The sequence below is a fragment of the Lupinus angustifolius genome, chromosome LG19 (genome assembly GCF_001865875.1).
Source record: "Lupinus angustifolius cultivar Tanjil chromosome LG19, LupAngTanjil_v1.0, whole genome shotgun sequence".
NCBI classification, from domain to species: Eukaryota; Viridiplantae; Streptophyta; class Magnoliopsida; order Fabales; family Fabaceae; genus Lupinus; species Lupinus angustifolius.
The window spans coordinates 9,884,387-9,899,111 of record NC_032027.1 but is presented as its reverse complement, the minus strand read 5'-3'; the positions used below and the strand labels follow the sequence as shown (position 1 = coordinate 9,899,111).

The following is a 14,725-nucleotide window of genomic DNA, read 5'->3' as shown; positions in this document are numbered from 1 at the left end:
ATACATAACCACATTCAAAAGAAATTGTTAGGAGCATGAGCCATCCATCCAAGGATTGGATGCTTTTAGGTTCCAAATGAGATTACAAAATGGATTTTTGCATCTCATTGCCTTCTCCTTTCTCCTCTTGAATTATATGAAAAACTACTCTAAAACTAGCCTAAAAACTACCTAAAATGAAAGGAAAATATGGAGGAAAGAATTTAGAAAGAATGTACAATGTCTTAGAATTGAGAATTTCATGCCTTTATATAGGCCAAGGTGTTGGGCGCTCAGCTGCCCTGTTTGGCAGCTAAGCTGCTGACCATTGGCCCCTATCAAGAGCCACTTTGGCCCCTAGTTGACCCCTATGGTGGGCTAGGTTACATGCATGGTGACACCTCCTCCTTCTTGTCATAGCCTTATGTCATCCATGAGGTCATGTTCTTGGCCTTCAAGCAAAGAAAAAGTAGAATGTTCCATGAGTTGACCTAGCAATCATTTTTCTGGTGGGCTAGGCGCTCAGCTCACCTGGTCCCACTCAGCTGCTTGCTTGAGCAGCTTGGCTGACCTGGTCCCATGATCAACTTCCTGCTTCAGCAGCTTGGCTGAACTGGCCCCACGCTCAGCTGCCTGCTTGAGTAGCTCAACTAACTTGGTCCCATGCTCAGCTGCCTGCTTGAGCAGCTCAGCTGACCTGGTCCCACGCTCAGCTGCATGCTTGAGTAGCCTGCCTGACCTGGCCTGGTGCTTGGTGCTTGGCTGACCTGACCTGGTGCTTGGTGCTTGATTGGTCTGGCCTGACCTAGCCCGATGCTTGGTTGACCTGACCTGGTGCTTGGCTTGGCTGGATAGCTTTGTGCTTGATTTCTTCATGGTGAAGCAACCTTTTTTTTCTTTGATTTGTTACTTGATTTTTGTTGGTTGCTTGGCACTTTTGGGCTATTTTCTTTAAGTTAAGGTAAGCATTTAATTTTTGCAATTTGTTTGGCCTACTTTAACTTAGGTTTCTTCAAGACGAAGTAAGCTACCTTTCTTCAAGGCTAAGTAACCAAATTAAGCACATAGCATGCCATGCTTTAACTTGATTACTTTTTAGCAATTCATTTTGAGCTTTTGTCTTGAATTTTGGCTTGAATTCTTGTCCATCTTTGAATTTATTCTTTAATATTCAATTTCCTACAAAACTCAAAGAAAACCTGGACAAGAATTAATAAAGAACTAATAAATTCAATCTTGCAAAATTCACCTAAAAACTGTTAATCTAAGTTGGTTTTCTACAATTTGCATAGGATAAGTGCCATAAAATGATGGGGAAAAGTGTATACTTTTTGCACTTATCAACGTGCCAGATCATAGTCTTGACCATGCTAAATTTAGTCTTTGATCGAGACAAGGATTGGCCATGACCGAGCCAAGGTGTGACCATGACCGAGCCAAGGTGTGACCATGACCGAGCCAAGGTGTGACCATGACCGAGCCAAGGTGTGACCATGACCGAGCCAAGGTGTGACCATGACCGAGCCAAGGTGTGACCATGACCGAGCCAAGGTGTGACCATGACCGAGCCAAGGTGTGACCATGACCGAGCCAAGGTGTGACCATGACCGAGCCAAGGTGTGACCATGACCGTGCCAGGATTCAAGTATGACCGAGCCATGTTTCAAGTCTGACCGAATCAAGGAATGATCATGGTCGTACTAAAAAAAGGGTTGATGCACTAAGTTGGCGCATATTGTCCCATTAGAGGCGCACCAAGCAAAGGACTTTGGCATATCAGAGGCGCATCAAGTGCATCAGGTGAGACTGTTAGGGTGCATCAAAGTCGCATCAGAGGCACCAACCAAGGCGAACCAAGGCTTGTGCATAAGCATCCTATTTTTATTGACTTGAGCAATTTTTGATATTTCTAGAAGCGATGGTTTTGTAGTAGATCACTTTATTTTAACATGTGTTAAATAAGGGAATTAGTTAGTTTTTGTTAACTACTTAGATCAAGTTTGTTAATTTTAGAAAGATTGCTTCAGAAACAAGTAATCCTTGGCTTTGTATAAATAAGCATGTTGTGATTCACTTTGACATCAATCAATAATGAATTCAAATTTATCATTCACTATGTTTTCAATTTCCAATACAATATGAGATAGTCTTGTTCATATTATTTATATGAGAATAAAGTAAATCCCGACATGTGTCATATTTAATTATTTTATACAAAAATATTTCTAAAACTAAACAAAGCAATACACGTGTCATATTTTTAATGGTTGAAGGAGATAAATTATCTCTTGATATGAGAAGATATTTTATTCTCTATTTATATTTATTAAAACAGACACAATGGATATGCTTAAAAGACTTTCTGAATGATTGATCTATTTAGCTAAATATATTTTAAAAATAAGATAGTTATTTAGTAATCTGATCATTGATAAGACTTATAAGACTAACCTAACCTTGAACCTATCATTATTGTTAAGATAAAGTATATCATAATGAATTGTAGTGATTGAAATATATTAACAAATTTTTGATATGCATATATAATTAGTAGAGAGACGATATACTTATTCTAAGAGTAATTTACTCCGTATTTTAACCATCAATTCTAGAAAAATTTAATGATTTATATCTATTCACTAATTTAAATCATTGGATTTCCCTACCCTCTCATATCATATTGTTATTATTCATGTAATATTATTACTTATGTAATAATAGCATGTGATGTGGGTTCACCCAATTCCCATCTCCAATTTTGAGTCCTTGACCTAATGACATTTTATTATACCCCATATTTGTGATTAAGAAAAAAAAAGTTGCTTTAGAAAAAATCAGAAACCCCTTGCGTGTGTTGTGCTTTGCCGCTTCAAGTCCCTACATCTTCAGATCTCACTCTCCCTCCAGGCAGTCGTTTCCTTTTCCTCTCTTCAATTCCAAACTCAAATCAAATCTCCCCTAATTCCCCAATTCCCAACCTTATCAGATTGAATTTATTCCCAACATCAGATTTAACTCAATCTGATGGCTTCCCCCGGCAACAACCCCAACCAACCACCGTCACCACAACCACCTTTCGACATGCACTCTTTCTTCAATCCCACTAACTCAAACCCTAATCCTAACCATAACCAAAACAATCTCCCATTCCCTCCTCCCTCTTCTTCTTCCTCCTCCTACCCTCTCCCTACCGCATTCTCCGCCGCCCAGTTCTACCCTCAACACCCTCACTTCCTCCCCTCCTACGACCACCACCTCCACCACCAACAACAGCAACAGCAACAACAACAACAACAGCACCGCTCTCTCTCCTTCCCGACTCCCCCTCTCCAGCCCCAACCCATCCCCCCTCCTTCCAACCCCAACGCAGGCGCCCGCCTCATGGCCCTCCTCAGCGCCCCGCCCCAACCTTCCTCCGCCTCCACCCCGACCCCATTCTCCCACCCCGACTTCCCCACTGCCCCGCCCTTGGCCATGTTCACGGCCGCCAATGCTGCTGTGGGCGCGCTCAATCGGGAGCAGAGCAGTAAAATCCCTAAAGGAAGGCACCTGACGGGTGACCACATTGTGTATGATTTGGACGCCAGACAGCCTGGTGAGGTGCAACCTCAGCTCGAGGTTACGCCCATAACGAAATATGGGTCGGATCCTAACCCGGTTTTGGGTCGACAGATTGCAGTTAATAAGTCGTATATTTGCTATGGTTTGAAGCAGGGGAACATCAGGGTGCTCAATATTCGCAACGCAGTTAGATCATTGCTGAGAGGACACACTCTGGTTTGATATTTAGTTCTAGTGATGTTTTATCTTATTGCATTGTCTGTGTCGTTCTTTTGTAACACAAACAATATATATGCCGTGGTTCTAAGTCACCGTTGTGATTGTTTCTTATGTACTATAATTGTGGTTAATTGTAAGAAAATGTGTTAAGTCAGATATGTGGGCGAAACTACCAAAACTGTAATATTGACGCTACTGACTAAAAGCCTTGATACGTGTGTATCCATGCATGTGGGTTCATGTATTAGTGTATTTTAATAAGATAAAAGAATCGATAGTGGCCTGTCACATATTTTCAGTAAAATTAGATTTTAATTTCTTATAATATTGTAATGTTGTTACCAGGGTATTAAATTGTGGTATTTAGTGTAGTCGCAGACAAGTGTGGGAAAATGTGGCCAACCAGCTACAACTGTGGTTGCGGACTCACGCACTACAATTTAAAACCATGTAGGGCGCACTACAATTTAAAACCATGTAGGGCACACGAGCAACTTTTTTGAATTTTCGGAGAAGCATTGCTTTGGTCCTTAGTGAAATTTACTTTAAATTGCTGCTATAGTTTTAGGTCAAGGGAGTGTTGTGTTTTGACACATTAACTGCTTTTCCTATTTCAAACTAAATTTATATATGTTATTGATGGCAAAATCATTATAGGTCTAAACTAATTCGTACTGAATTAATCTATTTTTTCTGCCAGAGGGTCACAGACTTGTCTTTCTTTGCAGAAGATGTTCATCTCTTGGCTAGGTACTTTCTCTTGCTGAATTTTTTTAAGGACCTAATTTGCTTGACCATGTTTTACAGTACCATTCTTTTTCTACAGTGTTGGCGCAGATGGCCGTGTCTATGTGTGGAAGATCTCTGAAGGTCAAGATGTTGAAGATAAGCCTCAAATTACTGCAGATATTGTTATTGCTATTCAAATAGCGGGAGAGGAGAATGTTGAAAATCCTCGAATTTGCTGGCACTGCCACAAACAAGTATTTCCTATTTTCTGCTGTTTAATTATTAAATGTTCCAATGGCTTAAAGCAATGGTTTAACTTTTTTCTTCAGATTCTTCATTCTTGTTATAATAATTCAACCATTTTCTACAGGAGATTTTAATAGTTGGCATGGGAAAATATGTTCTCAGAATTGACACTACAAAAGTTGGAAATGGTGAAGCCTTTGTGGCAGAGGATCCTCCAAGATGTCCTGTTGACAAGCTCATTGATGGGGTTCAGCTTGTAGGCACCCATGACGGAGAGGTGACTGATCTGTCAATGTGTCAATGGATGAGAAATCGATTGGTATCTGCATCACAGGATGGCACGGTTTGTATTTCCTTGTCATTAACTGTTCCTTCGTTTTTTCCTGCTTAATTCACGTTTTTTGGTTGATGAGGAATTTTATTTGCAATGGTCATTTATGGACATTTATAATATTTTTGCACCCTCTTATCTAAACAACTTTTACCCATCATTCTTAGCACTGCACATGATCTTGGGCAATAATCAATCCTGGGTAGTAGAGGGGCAAAGTGGCTTACCTCAAAATCTCTGTAGTGATTTACCGTAGCGCAGAGTGGCTACTGTACTGAAGATAGTGGGTACAATACAAAACTACAAATAAATCATAATATGCAATATAATGCTCAAAACTCTAAAATTACACCAAATTTAGGACAAAGATGGGAAGTATAATATGATAATCTTTCTAATTTACTTCTAAGAACATGTAGACATTTCCCAAAGGCCCCACATAATTTCATTCAGATTACAAATAAAATGTACTCAACAGCAAGGTAGGTAGTCCTGACTGAGATCCTACCTCTAGGATCAAAAGAGGGAGTTACACGTAAAAGTTAAGATTGTTACCCCAACTGTAAGATCCAATTTGTAATATAAATCAAATTAAAAAAATTATATTATATATAGATATAAAATTACCACAAATAAGTAGGACAACACTTGAACAAATCTAATTTACAATGTATAATGGAAGTTCTTTACTTAGGTATAATTGTCAACTATAGCACATTTTTTATTTTCATATTGATAAATACTTGGATCATGAAATGGGTATGATAGACCATTGATTCGAGTTTGTAGTTGATAACTTTTTATATTATTAGCACGCGACTTTCATTTCGTAAACTTGTTATTTCTTATGCGGTTTGCCAGGTATTTGAGCAAACCTAGTAATCATATTTAGTAATTAATATAATAATTACTTTAGTCTTCGGTCTGTAGTCCATTTTCTGTATCTTAAATTCTTAATAAAAAAAAGTTCTTAACAGTGCACTTGGTTTTTTAAAAAATATTGGTAAAACAACCCAAAAATAACTGTTCTTTTGTGATTTCGAGGGTAACCTGAGTACGGGACAAAAACATAATCGTGGGGTAGAACAATATTCACATTTGTCCCTCCACTAAACCATGAAGTGGTGATGGTAGACAACCATTTCAGAACCAACATAAAAGGGGAAGAAAAAACTAGATCAAAGGTGAATAGAGAATGCAGATCAAAGAAGAAATAACCAGAAAGAGGTTTGGGGGAGGGGGTAGGGCTTTGGCCCGTGTAAACATTTGATCACACTGAATTTTCAATTTAACCCATAACTGATGCAACAAAAGGATAGGAATCTCTTAAATAATTGGAGCAGTGTGTCAGAAACTCGAAAAATGCTAGCCAACAGCAAGGTTTTCACAACTGATAAGTGGATTGGCTATGACGGCTGCGTTCTGGCCATCATTTGCTGTGATTCTAGTTGCAAAACTAGCTATAGAGAAATATGATGCATTGGAACAATTGGAGCATCCCGATGCCACAATACGTTGTGATGTTGCTATCCTGAAAAAGTGCAATTAGCAACTTTGGTCTTGGGATAAAAGGAAAATGAAAGAATTAATATGTGCATTTAACAAATAACCTTTAACTATGCATATTAATGTGGTGAGTAAATTATAATTGATATTTAATCGTAAGGTTGCTTGCCTGTTGACCTAGTGGTCATTGGTCCATATCCTGGATGCGGCCTCTTTGCTTGCCAGGATAAGATTGCATATATCTACCCTCCTCATAGCCCACTAGGTGGAAGCCTCTTGCACCGAACTACCTTTTTTTACAATCTACTAAACGTAAATTAAAGTGTGCAGAATGAGAAAATGAGGAAGTTTTCTATTTAATCAGTAACATTTATCACACCCATCTGTCTGTTGCATTACCTATTTATTTTGTGTGATTTGGTCGACTGTGCACTTTGGCACTTGCACCCCTAGCCACCTAGTTTCTTCCACAAGTATGCATCCGAGTTTATTTATTGGTGTTCCTTATCTCAGTGTAACAACCATAATTAAATACCAATGCCTCTATCTTATTATTTCCTTTTACAATTTGTTGGTTATTTTTATTTATGTAGATTAATAGCATGGAAATCAGATGCTACATATTTTTCCCCCGTATATGATACCAATATCATTGTTGAGTACTTGAGTATATAGATTAATAGCTTGTTTGCATTACTGTTTGGAAGGCTGAAACAGGAGTCCAACAATGGTACTTGGACATATAGATCAGAGAGCATCTCTTCAAGTGTTTTTCTTGTTTGATTTTGTTTTGGGATTTTAAAAATGAGTATATAGACTTTAAAAATGATTACTCTGATGTATCACATAAATTATTTGAAATGAAAAAAAATCAAAACTTCCTTGTTGTGGAACAAAATATCTCTCATTTCCCCTCGAATATATTATTTTTTCTCCCAGACCCCACCAGGTGCCAGTCTCGTGCACTGGACAGCCCTATTGAAATAAACAAAAGAACCATCCTCTGTTGATGAAAAATGGTGGGGCCATGTGATTCTAAGATAGACTTGCTGGTTAGATAGTAATTGGTTTATTAATTTGGATCAAAAAGACATTTTGCTGATGGTACTCATTCAGTTCAAAATATATTTTTCTATTAAATAGACATTTTGGTTCAAAGAGAGACATGTTGCCGATACCACTAACATGGTGCTAAGCTATAACTTGTTAAAGTATTTTTCTGGCCAGAAAAACAATGCAGTGGCATGAATGTTCCATGAGAATATCAATGGTTTTCTTTTAGATTGAGTTAGTATTTATGGGAAAAGTAACCTCACAAATGTGGGTGCATCAAATGATCCGTAGCACTGGAGAGAGCAAAAGATACGTAGTAGATAGTTACTGAGACGTAGTGCCACAAGGATGTATGACAAATATGAAAGGGGGTATAATTATTTTAATTTCAATTTAGTGTATACCGAGACAATCACTATCATTTTATTGATGTTATTTAGCAGACTAGAATCATTTGGTAACTTTTGGTAAAAAAAGTTCTGATTGAAAAATACCTCCTGTTCTCTTCATTAATATGAGTGTTGTCTTGATTGAGTGTACCATCTTTATGCATAATATGTTCGGCATAGTTTGTATATTTGTTTAATTTTTGTAATAGATTTCTCATTCATATTTGTCTTTGATTAAATGTGACAGATAAAAATCTGGGAAGATCGCAAGACACAACCACTTGCGGTGTTAAGACCACATGATGGGAATCCAGTTTTTTCTGCTACATTTTTACTTGCTCCACACCGGCCTGATCATATTGTCCTTATCACTGCAGTAAGTTTATTCATTAATTTTTTCTGATATTTTCATTCTGGTCATCTATCTGAATTTGTGTTGCCCAAAAGTTTGTGTACTGCAGCATGTTATAATAACCAATTTCATTAAATGGAACCTACCTATTTTTTCATTGAAAAGCTTAAGAAAACTTAGTATAGGCCTATACAAATTTAATATGATTATGAAACATCCTCCTTGGAATCGACTGTTATATGTAATATTGCAGTGGTACCTGTTTTATGTATTTATACTTTATATGCAACCCGTTTGTAGGGACCACAGAATCGTGTGGTAAAACTTTGGGTCTCAGCAAGTGAAGAAGGCTGGCTGCTCCCAAGTGATGATGAATCATGGAAATGCACTCAGACGTTGGAGTTGATGAGTTCAGCTCAACCATGTCTCAGGGATGCATTCTTTAATCAAGTTGCAGCATTGCCTCATGCAGGTCTGCTTTTACTTGCAAATGCCCAGAGGAATGCTATTTATGCTATGCACTTAGAATATGGTTCTTATCCAGAATCTACACGCATGGATTATATAGCTGAGTTTACTGTGACCATGCCCATTCTGAGTTTTACTGGGACACATGATATTTCACCTCAGGGTGAGCATATTGTTCAGGTTTATTGTGTTCAGACACAGGCTATTCAGCAGTATGCTTTGGATTTAGCCCTTTGTTTGCCCCCGTCATTGGATAATATGGGACTAGAGAAGTCAGATTCTGTTGTTTCCAGAGATGCAATTACTGCTGAAGTATTCACCTCTCTAGAGTCATTTGCAGCTAGGGCGTCTGATACGTCTTTACCCAGTTCTGCTCCCAAAACAGTGGTACAAGCAACGAGCACTGAGAGTGCGCATGTGGCAAGATACCCTTTTAGCTCTGGCCATATTGAGGCACCTGCTTCTAAAGAAGTCAGCAGTTCCAATACTGAAGCTAAACCTGTCACACTGGCTCCATCCAGTAGTGATGCTGATATTGTTTGTGTTCCATCTCCTCCTCTTCCTTTGAGCCCAAGGCTGTCTAGGAAACTTTCTGATTTTAGGAATCCACAATCTAACTTAGGTGATCATAGTGGGGAGCAACCTGTTAATGATTACTCAGTTGATAGACAAATGGACACCATCCATAGGAACTTGTTTGATGTATCAACATTGAATAATGATTCAAAGATTGATGAAAAGAAAGTCAAACAGAGTGACATTTCTGGTGTACTTAATCCTTCTGTCATGTTTAAGCAGCCAACTCATCTAGTTACACCTTCTGAAATCATTAAAGCTGGTTCTCCCTCTGAGACTAATATGATTGATAGAAAGGGTGAGGGAGAAGCGAAAATCCAGGATGTGACTGATGTGGGTAATACTGAAGTGGAAGTGAAAGTGGTTGGTGAGGCCAGATCTAATCAATGCAATGAATTTGACCTGCAGGGGCCACAACAAAACCTACTTTCTGATAGTAAAGAAAAATTCCTTTGCTCTCAGGCTTCAGATCTTGGTATTGAGATTGCCCAAGAAAGTCGTGCAATAACTGAGGAGGCTTACATTTCAGAGGAACTTGGACAAGATGATTCTACAGTAGGGGACTCACTAACCCAACCTTCTAATGCGCTTGAGGATGGACTCCAAGAGGCAAAAGACGTCCATGAAAAGGTTTCTGACTCATCTACATCCATGACAGTGCCACCTTCACCTTCACCTAATATTAAAGGTAAGAAACAAAAAGGCAAAATTTCTCAAGCATCAAGTCCATCTTCCCCATCTCCAAGTGTGTACAATTTAAACGATTCATCCAATGAACCTAGTGGAAGCTCAAGCCTTCTATCTGCAGAAAATGCTTCTCCTCAAATGCTAGCAATGCAAGAATCGCTTAATCAGGTTATTGTTCTAGAGTTTGTTGATGATTGTATACATAGTTAATACTGTACATTACATTTCAATATATTTTTATGCATTTGGATGGGCATTTTTTTGAAGTGCTTTTAGTGATAAGTACCCTTGTCAGAAGCTATAGTGCTCGTTCCCCTTCTATATTAAGGCCTTAAGAGGCATGTAGACTGTATATGTTAAACAGCTGTTTCTTACTTTCTTAAAATAGGAGAAATAAACAGAACATTATTAAGTAACATTTTAGATTTGAATTTTGTGTTATTCGGGCATTTTGACTCATTGATACTTTATTGTCTCATTTTGCAGTTATTGTCAATGCAAAAAGAGATGCAGAAGCAATTGACAATGATGGTTGCAGTTCCAGTTACAAAAGAAGGTAGAAGGCTCGAGGCTTCTCTAGGGAGAAGCATGGACAAAGCTGTCAAGGCCAACACTGATGCTTTGTGGGCTCGAATTCAAGAGGAGAATGCAAAAACTGAAAAGTTCTTAAGAGATCGTATCCAGAATATTACAGGTTTGATTAGTAACTTTATTAATAAGGATCTACCAGCAATGTTAGAGAAAACAGTGAAGAAGGAAATGGCTTCAGTTGGGTCAGCTGTAGTCCGTTCAATGTCTCCCGCTGTGGAAAAAATAATATCTTCCACCATTGTGGAGTCATTCCAGGTTTGTACATTATCTTTATAACTAGTGGAAATTAGAACAAACCAATGAAGTCTTGCTAGGATTTAATTGGCACTTTTTGTAACAGAGAGGAGTGGGTGATAAGGCTGTGAATCAACTTGATAAATCAGTTACTTCAAAGCTTGAAGCTACTGTTGCAAGGCAAATCCAAGCACAGTTTCAGACAACTGGCAAACAGGTGCTTCAGGTATGTCAAATGCCTTTCTTTCACTTTAATGTTGTTGCATCTGAAATTAATTCGTTCTCAAATTGTTTTTTTCTTTCTATTTCATCATGAGGTCAAATTTTTTCAGTACGGTGAAATATTTTCTTATGTAGGATGCACTCAAATCCAGTTTTGAAACATCAGTGGTTCCAGCATTCGAGATGTCTTGCAAAGCCATGTTCGATCAAGTAAATGCTACATTTCAAAATGGCATGGCTGAACATTCATCTGCTGTGCAGCAACGTGTTGAATCTGGGCACACTTCATTGGCAATGACTCTAAGGGTGGGCATACGTCTTCCTTTGATATTCTGTAGCAACTTTCCTATTTCCGTCTTTAATAAAGCCTAAGTTCAAGGGTAACTTTTATGTTTGGAATTAGTAATTCTCTGGGTCTATATCTTTAGGCTAACAATTGAAATGGTAGAAAATAGTTAATTTCCAAACCAATGAGATTTGCACTCAGAACTGAAAATCCAATTTTAATGTACACACCGAACAAAATAATTGGAACTGGGACTTCCAACTCCAAGGCTTAAAACCTAATTCCATGTGCTAAACAGCATGGGTGGAATTTGGGCCCGGTCATGCTTGGAAGTGTCTTGCTCCCTAAATTCTTTTCTTTTTCAGGATTTTTTTTTATAAAACACTCCTCCCCTTCCTTCCCTTTCAAAAAGACACGTGAAAACACGTGACTGCTTCAGAAAAATTGAAGAGTCAGCCGCAATTCCTTCCATCCTTCCCCTTCTTTCTCTTCCCTCTGCTAACTTTTTTTTCCCTTCTTTACACATTCTGCACTTTCCTACGAAGCAATTTCCGGCCACTCACTCTCATCTCAACTTCCCACAATCCCACATACCCACTTCTTAGAAAGCTTCTTCCCCTCTCTTGCAATTGCACAACCATGGCCTCAACACATTCTTCCACTCCCACTCCAAGTTGTGCCAAACACAAGTTGCCAAAACTTAAAGATTATGAATTACTTACATTTTTAGTATTTTAATGTATTTTAGTGTATTTGTGTATTTATTTGTAGGGTATAACATAATTTGGTGTATTTGAAGTATTTTTCTATATTTATATGTTTAGGGTATAAATTACTTATATTTTCCCCCTTAGTTGTAGCGGTCATCCCACTAGTGTTTTTGAGGTTGACCACTATGCTCCGCTATCCGTAATTAACTACCTAGGTTTTATCTCTGTTTTCTAAGCCCCTTTTACATATTAATCACTTAGTGGTAGCTAGTCTACTATATCTGTGTGTACGCCTGCCACTTGATGGGTTTGCTAGGGTCACTACTAAGTACTAACATACTGAAGGAGGCAGACTTTCAAGTTTTCTTAATTTTAATTTTATTAATCTGCTTTTATGTTATGCAGATAGTATTCATATTAAAAAAAAGTACTTGCTTAGCTCATACATGAATTGGCATCTCCTTCACCTGCTCAAGAGAAATGATTGGTTCTAAATGATGTCAATATAAATCTTTTAGACATGGTAGTGTTACACTTCTTTAGTTTGCCACCCTCTTTTTATCTCAATGTGGCTTTCCTCTTCATGCAATTTGCAGGATTCCATTAATTCTGTGTCATCAGTGACACAAACGTTGAACAGAGAAGTGGTCGAGGGCCAGAGAAAGCTATTGGCACTTGCAGCTGCAAGACCAAACTCGGGCACTTTAAATCCTTTAACCATACAGCTGAATAGTGGTCCTTTACTTCATGAAAAGGTTGGACTAAATTTATTAACTACTTCCTAGTCCTTGTTTACACTGGTTTATTGATTTTAATATTTTTGAGTTTACACGTTAGTAACCGCTCTTAAATTTTTCTGATGCATATCAGGTTGATGTGCCACTAGATCCCACGCAAGAGCTATCAAGGCTGGTATCTGAAAGGAAATATGAGGAGGCTTTCACTGCAGCTCTACAAAGAAGTGATGTATCCATTGTTTCTTGGTTATGTTCTCAGGTATGCCATAAACCTGTCCATATCTTCAATTAAATAAGCTTGTGAAATTTTCATGTATTAATGTGTTTCCTTCATTATACCCTATGCTTGATTTAGAAAGGGGAAATTGTGCTAAAAGGTCAAATTCATGGTTATAATTATTTTTGCAATTCAAATCACCTGGTTCTACTAGAATTTAGGTCTTAGATTCATGCGATGTTTATGTTCACTGTGAACCCTCTTTGTTTTTACAATTCTGCTCAATATGATTTACCTACACCATTCCAAAACATTTGTGACACATTTGTTATGTATTTGTTTTTTGAGGGAGGGAGTTGAATCTTATGATAAAGCAATTATTATTGGATAGGTTGGTTGCTTAGTTTATTGATTGAATATCTTGTCAGGGAATGGTATTATTGGACCTAATGTTATGTGTGTAGAGTTATTGTTTCTGAAACTAAATTGGGTCTCTTAAATAACCATATCATTTGTACTAAGCAGGTTGATTTACATGGACTTTTGTCAATGGTTCCTCTCCCATTGAGCCAGGGAGTAGTGCTTTCACTTCTGCAGCAGCTGGCTTGTGATATTAGCAATGATACACCCCGAAAGACGGCTTGGATGACAGATGTCGCTGCTGCTATAAATCCCTCAGACCCGATGATTACATTGCATGTGCGACCCATCTTTGAGCAAGTCTATCAGATACTGAATCATCAACGAAGCTTGCCGACGATGACCGGAGCTGATCTCTCAAGTATCCGTCTTTTGTTGCATGTCATCAACTCTATGCGTATGACATGTAAATGATTTTTATCATTTCCTAAAATGTGCCAATTCACCTTTTTGAATCTTTGAATGATTAGAATTTTTGTACAAAGCTCAGTGAGTTTCATTAAAAGGGTCCAAAATTTGTAGTCAGATTTTTGTCTCAAGAAAATGAACAGGAAGTTTTTCGAAATTTTATGCAGCAACCAAATGGGTTTACTTTAAATTTTTGGGTCCTCCGATTTTATCCTTTTCCTTCACATTTGATATGAAGCCATAATTTCAAAATATGTTAATGAGTTTAGGATTAGGATAGGAAGCCACGAGTTCATGTTAAAGTTTTTTGACCATTAGGCCATTCTGGAGTTGTGATGGCAATGAAAACTAACATGTGGGTACCTGCTCGAACTGACCTGAATTCTGGTAGAACAAAGACCCTAACCTGAACCTATCCCAAAGTAATGTAACTCAATTTAAAATTGAAATTTCTATTATGTGTCTATTGTTTTTAATTTTTAATTTTATTTTACATACTATTGCATTCTCATATATAAAAGAAATGAAATAATACAAGAGAAAATAGAAATGCTAGAGAAAAAATGAAACAAAAATGATATCATATTTTCCTTAGTATAATTATAATTTTCAGGTTTTTTTGGGTTCGGGGGATGATATCTTTATTTTCAACCCTATTGAATTTGGGTTCAAGTTTTGAATTTTAAGTTTGGGTTTGTGCAAACTTGCCCCGGTTCGTCCTGTTGTCATTCCTATTCTGGAGGTGTATATTTATTTAAAGTTTATTGTTAATAATTAAATATTAGAATGATCTAATACAGACCC

General features: G+C 37.7%; 1 protein-coding gene across 2 annotated transcripts; it reads left to right on the top strand.

Annotated features, from left to right (window-relative positions):
- Positions 2,786 to 14,074, top strand: LOC109334382 (enhancer of mRNA-decapping protein 4-like). 2 transcript variants are annotated; one of them, XM_019570133.1, is made up of 12 exons: positions 2,786 to 3,756; positions 4,460 to 4,509; positions 4,586 to 4,742; positions 4,859 to 5,077; positions 8,261 to 8,389; positions 8,666 to 10,264; positions 10,583 to 10,942; positions 11,028 to 11,147; positions 11,279 to 11,449; positions 12,736 to 12,894; positions 13,010 to 13,135; positions 13,619 to 14,074. In XM_019570133.1, the coding sequence occupies exons 1-12, from the start codon at positions 3,004 to 3,006 to the stop codon at positions 13,925 to 13,927; spliced, it is 4,152 nt and encodes a 1,383-aa protein (XP_019425678.1). In that variant the 5' UTR covers positions 2,786 to 3,003; the 3' UTR covers positions 13,928 to 14,074. The 2 variants fall into 2 exon arrangements, with proteins under 2 accessions (XP_019425678.1, XP_019425677.1); XM_019570132.1 differs by having other exon boundaries at positions 11,025 to 11,147.

What these genes read in the sequence shown, in the direction of transcription:
- LOC109334382 (XM_019570132.1), top strand. Translation starts at nt 3,004, where the DNA reads ATGGCTTCCCCCGGCAACAACCCCAACCAACCACCGTCACCACAACCA. An exon ending in TGCAAGAATCGCTTAATCAG is followed by an intron (nt 10,265 to 10,582) that starts GTTATTGTTCTA and finishes CTCATTTTGCAG; the next exon opens with TTATTGTCAATGCAAAAAGA. An exon ending in TTTCTTGGTTATGTTCTCAG is followed by an intron (nt 13,136 to 13,618) that starts GTATGCCATAAA and finishes TGTACTAAGCAG; the next exon opens with GTTGATTTACATGGACTTTT.